The 2,500-nt window shown below is 52.1% G+C and overlaps 1 protein-coding gene across 1 annotated transcript in view; it reads right to left on the bottom strand.

Annotated features, from left to right (window-relative positions):
- Positions 1-1,746, bottom strand: part of LOC144486901 (puratrophin-1-like) — a 249,901-nt gene extending 248,155 nt beyond the window's left edge. Inside the window, exon 1 of the mRNA XM_078204932.1 lies at positions 1,567-1,746. Coding sequence (XP_078061058.1) covers positions 1,567-1,746 — 180 coding nt within the window. The remainder of the gene's footprint in view (positions 1-1,566) is intronic.
- Between the last annotated feature and the right edge of the window lie 754 nt (positions 1,747-2,500).

Genomic DNA, 2,500 nt, shown 5'->3' with positions numbered 1-2,500 from the left:
GCTGCCTCACAGTGCCAGGGACCGGGTTCAATTCTGGCTTTGGATGACCGTCTCTGCGGAGTCTCCCCGATGTCTGCGTGGGTATCCTCCGGTTTCCTCAAAGCTGTGCGGGTTAGGTGGATTGGCCATGCTAAATTGTCCCTTAGTGTCCAAAGATGTGCAGGTTAGGTGGATTGGCCATGCTAAATTGTCCCTTAGTGTCCAAAGATGTGCAGGTTAGGTGGATTGGCCATGCTAAATTGTCCCTTAGTGTCCAAAGATGTGCAGGTTAGGTGGATTGGCCATGCTAAATTGCCCCTTAGTGTCCAAAGATGTACAGGTTAGGTGGATTGGCCATGCTAAATTGCCCTTTAGTGTCCAAAGATGAGTAGGTTAGGTGGATTGGCCATGTTAAATTGCCCTTTAGTGTCCAAAGATGAGCAGGTTAGGTGGATTGGCCATGCTAAATTGTCTCTTAGTGTCCAAAGATGTGCAGGTTAGGTGGATTGGCCATGCTAAATTGCCCCTTAGTGTCCAAAGATGTACAGGTTAGGTGGATTGACCATGCTAAATTGCCCTTTAGTGTCCAAAGATGAGTAGGTTAGGTGGATTGGCCATGTTAAATTGCCCTTTAGTGTCCAAAGATGAGCAGGTTAGGTGGATTGGCCATGCTAAATTGTCTCTTAGTGTCCAAAGATGTACAGGTTAGGTGGATTGGCCATGCTAAATTGCCCCTTAGTGTCCAAAGATGTACAGGTTAGGTGGATTGGCCATGTTAAATTGCCCCTTAGTGTCCAAAGATGAGCAGGTTGGGTGGATTGGCCATGCTAAATTGTCTCTTAGTGTCCAAAGATGTGCAGGTTAGGTGGATTAGCCATGCTAAATTGCCCCTTAGTATCCAACGATGTGTAGGTTTTTTCTCATCCTCTCTCTCTCTCCCCCTGCCCATATCCGTCGGGAGAGACACCCAACAAAGAAAACAAAGAACAAAGAACAATACAGCACAGGAACAGGCCCTTCGGCCCTCCAAGCCCGTGCCGCTCCCTGGTCCAAACTAGACCATTCTTTTGTATCCCTCCATTCCCACTCCGTTCATGTGGCTATCTAGATAAGCCTTAAACGTTCCCAGTGTGTCCGCCTCCACCACCTTGCCCAGCAGCGCATTCCAGGCCCCCACCACCCTCTGCGTAAAATACATCCTTCTGATATCCGTGTTAAACCTCCCCCCGCCCCCCGCCTCACCTTGAACCTATGACCCCTCATGAACGTCACCACTGACCTGGGGAAAAGCTTCCCACCGTTCACCCTATCTATGCCTTTCATAATTTTATACACCACTATTAAGTCTCCCTTCATCCTCCGTCTTTCCAGGGAGAACAACCCCAGTTTACCCAATCTCTCCTCATAACTAAGCCCCTCCATACCAGGCAACATCCTGGTAAACCTCCTCTGCACTCTCACCAAAGCCTCCACGTCCTTCTGGTAGTGTGGCGACCAGAACTGGACGCAGTATTCCAAATGCGGCTGAACCAACGTTCTATACATCTGCAGCTTACTGATCACCCATCAAGTCTGCTGCCCATTTACCTTCTGAAACTGCTCCTCGAACTGCCAGAACTCGGCCAGGTGCTCCAGGTCCCTCTGCCGCTGGTTGGACACCTGGACCAGGCGGTGGACCTCCTCGTCCACCTGGTTATAGAGGGCGCAGGTCAGCTCCAGGTCAGGTCTGTTGGAGAATCCAGAAAGGCCACAATCAGTCGAGGCCATTCGCTGCACTGGCGACTTGGCAGCAGCGGCTGGGTTGCAGGGGACTGGCCTGAACCCACTGCCTTACCCAGCTCTTCCGATGGAGAGAATCCATCCCCGCCCCCTTTTTGCGGGCTCGATTTGAGCCTCCCCACTTTCCCCTCGGTCCCAGAGGGTGAAAGGTCAATGTTTGAACCCTTGCCCTCTGGGTCCATTCCGGCTCTCTGTTGAGCGATCCAGTCAGTCCCATTCCCTGCAAGTTTATTTCCCGAGAAAGGGCCCACCAGTTTCCTATTGATATCATTGACCTTTTCCCCTTCCACCGCCCTTCCAGGTAAGTGCTGCTCGCAGCGCTGAAAAAAGTCTCCCTCATGTCCCCCTGCTGTCTCTTGCCCACAAGAGGTGGCACAGTGGTACGGCGGTTAGCACTGTTGCTTCACAGCGCGAGGGACCTGGGTTCGATTCCCGACCTGGGGGGTCAACTGTGTGGAATTTCTCCCCGCGTCTGCGTGGGTTTCCTCCGGCTGCTCCGGTTTCCTCCTACAGTCCGAAAGACGTGAAGGTTCGGTGGATTGGCCACGCTGGATAAACCCTTAGTGGCAGGGGATTAGAGGGGGTAGATACTTGAGATTACGGGGATAGGGCCTGGGTGGGATTGTGGTCCGTGCAGACCCAATGGACCGAATGGCCTCCTTCTGTACTGTCGGGATTCTATGACAACTGCAACACTATATCGGCATGTCCACTACAACTCTCACCAACTTTTACCGATGCA

The sequence above is a fragment of the Mustelus asterias genome, unplaced genomic scaffold (assembly GCF_964213995.1).
Source record: "Mustelus asterias unplaced genomic scaffold, sMusAst1.hap1.1 HAP1_SCAFFOLD_510, whole genome shotgun sequence".
NCBI lineage: Eukaryota > Metazoa > Chordata > Chondrichthyes > Carcharhiniformes > Triakidae > Mustelus > Mustelus asterias.
The sequence above is the reverse complement of the archived record's forward strand: the minus strand, read 5'-3'. Positions and strand labels throughout refer to the sequence as shown.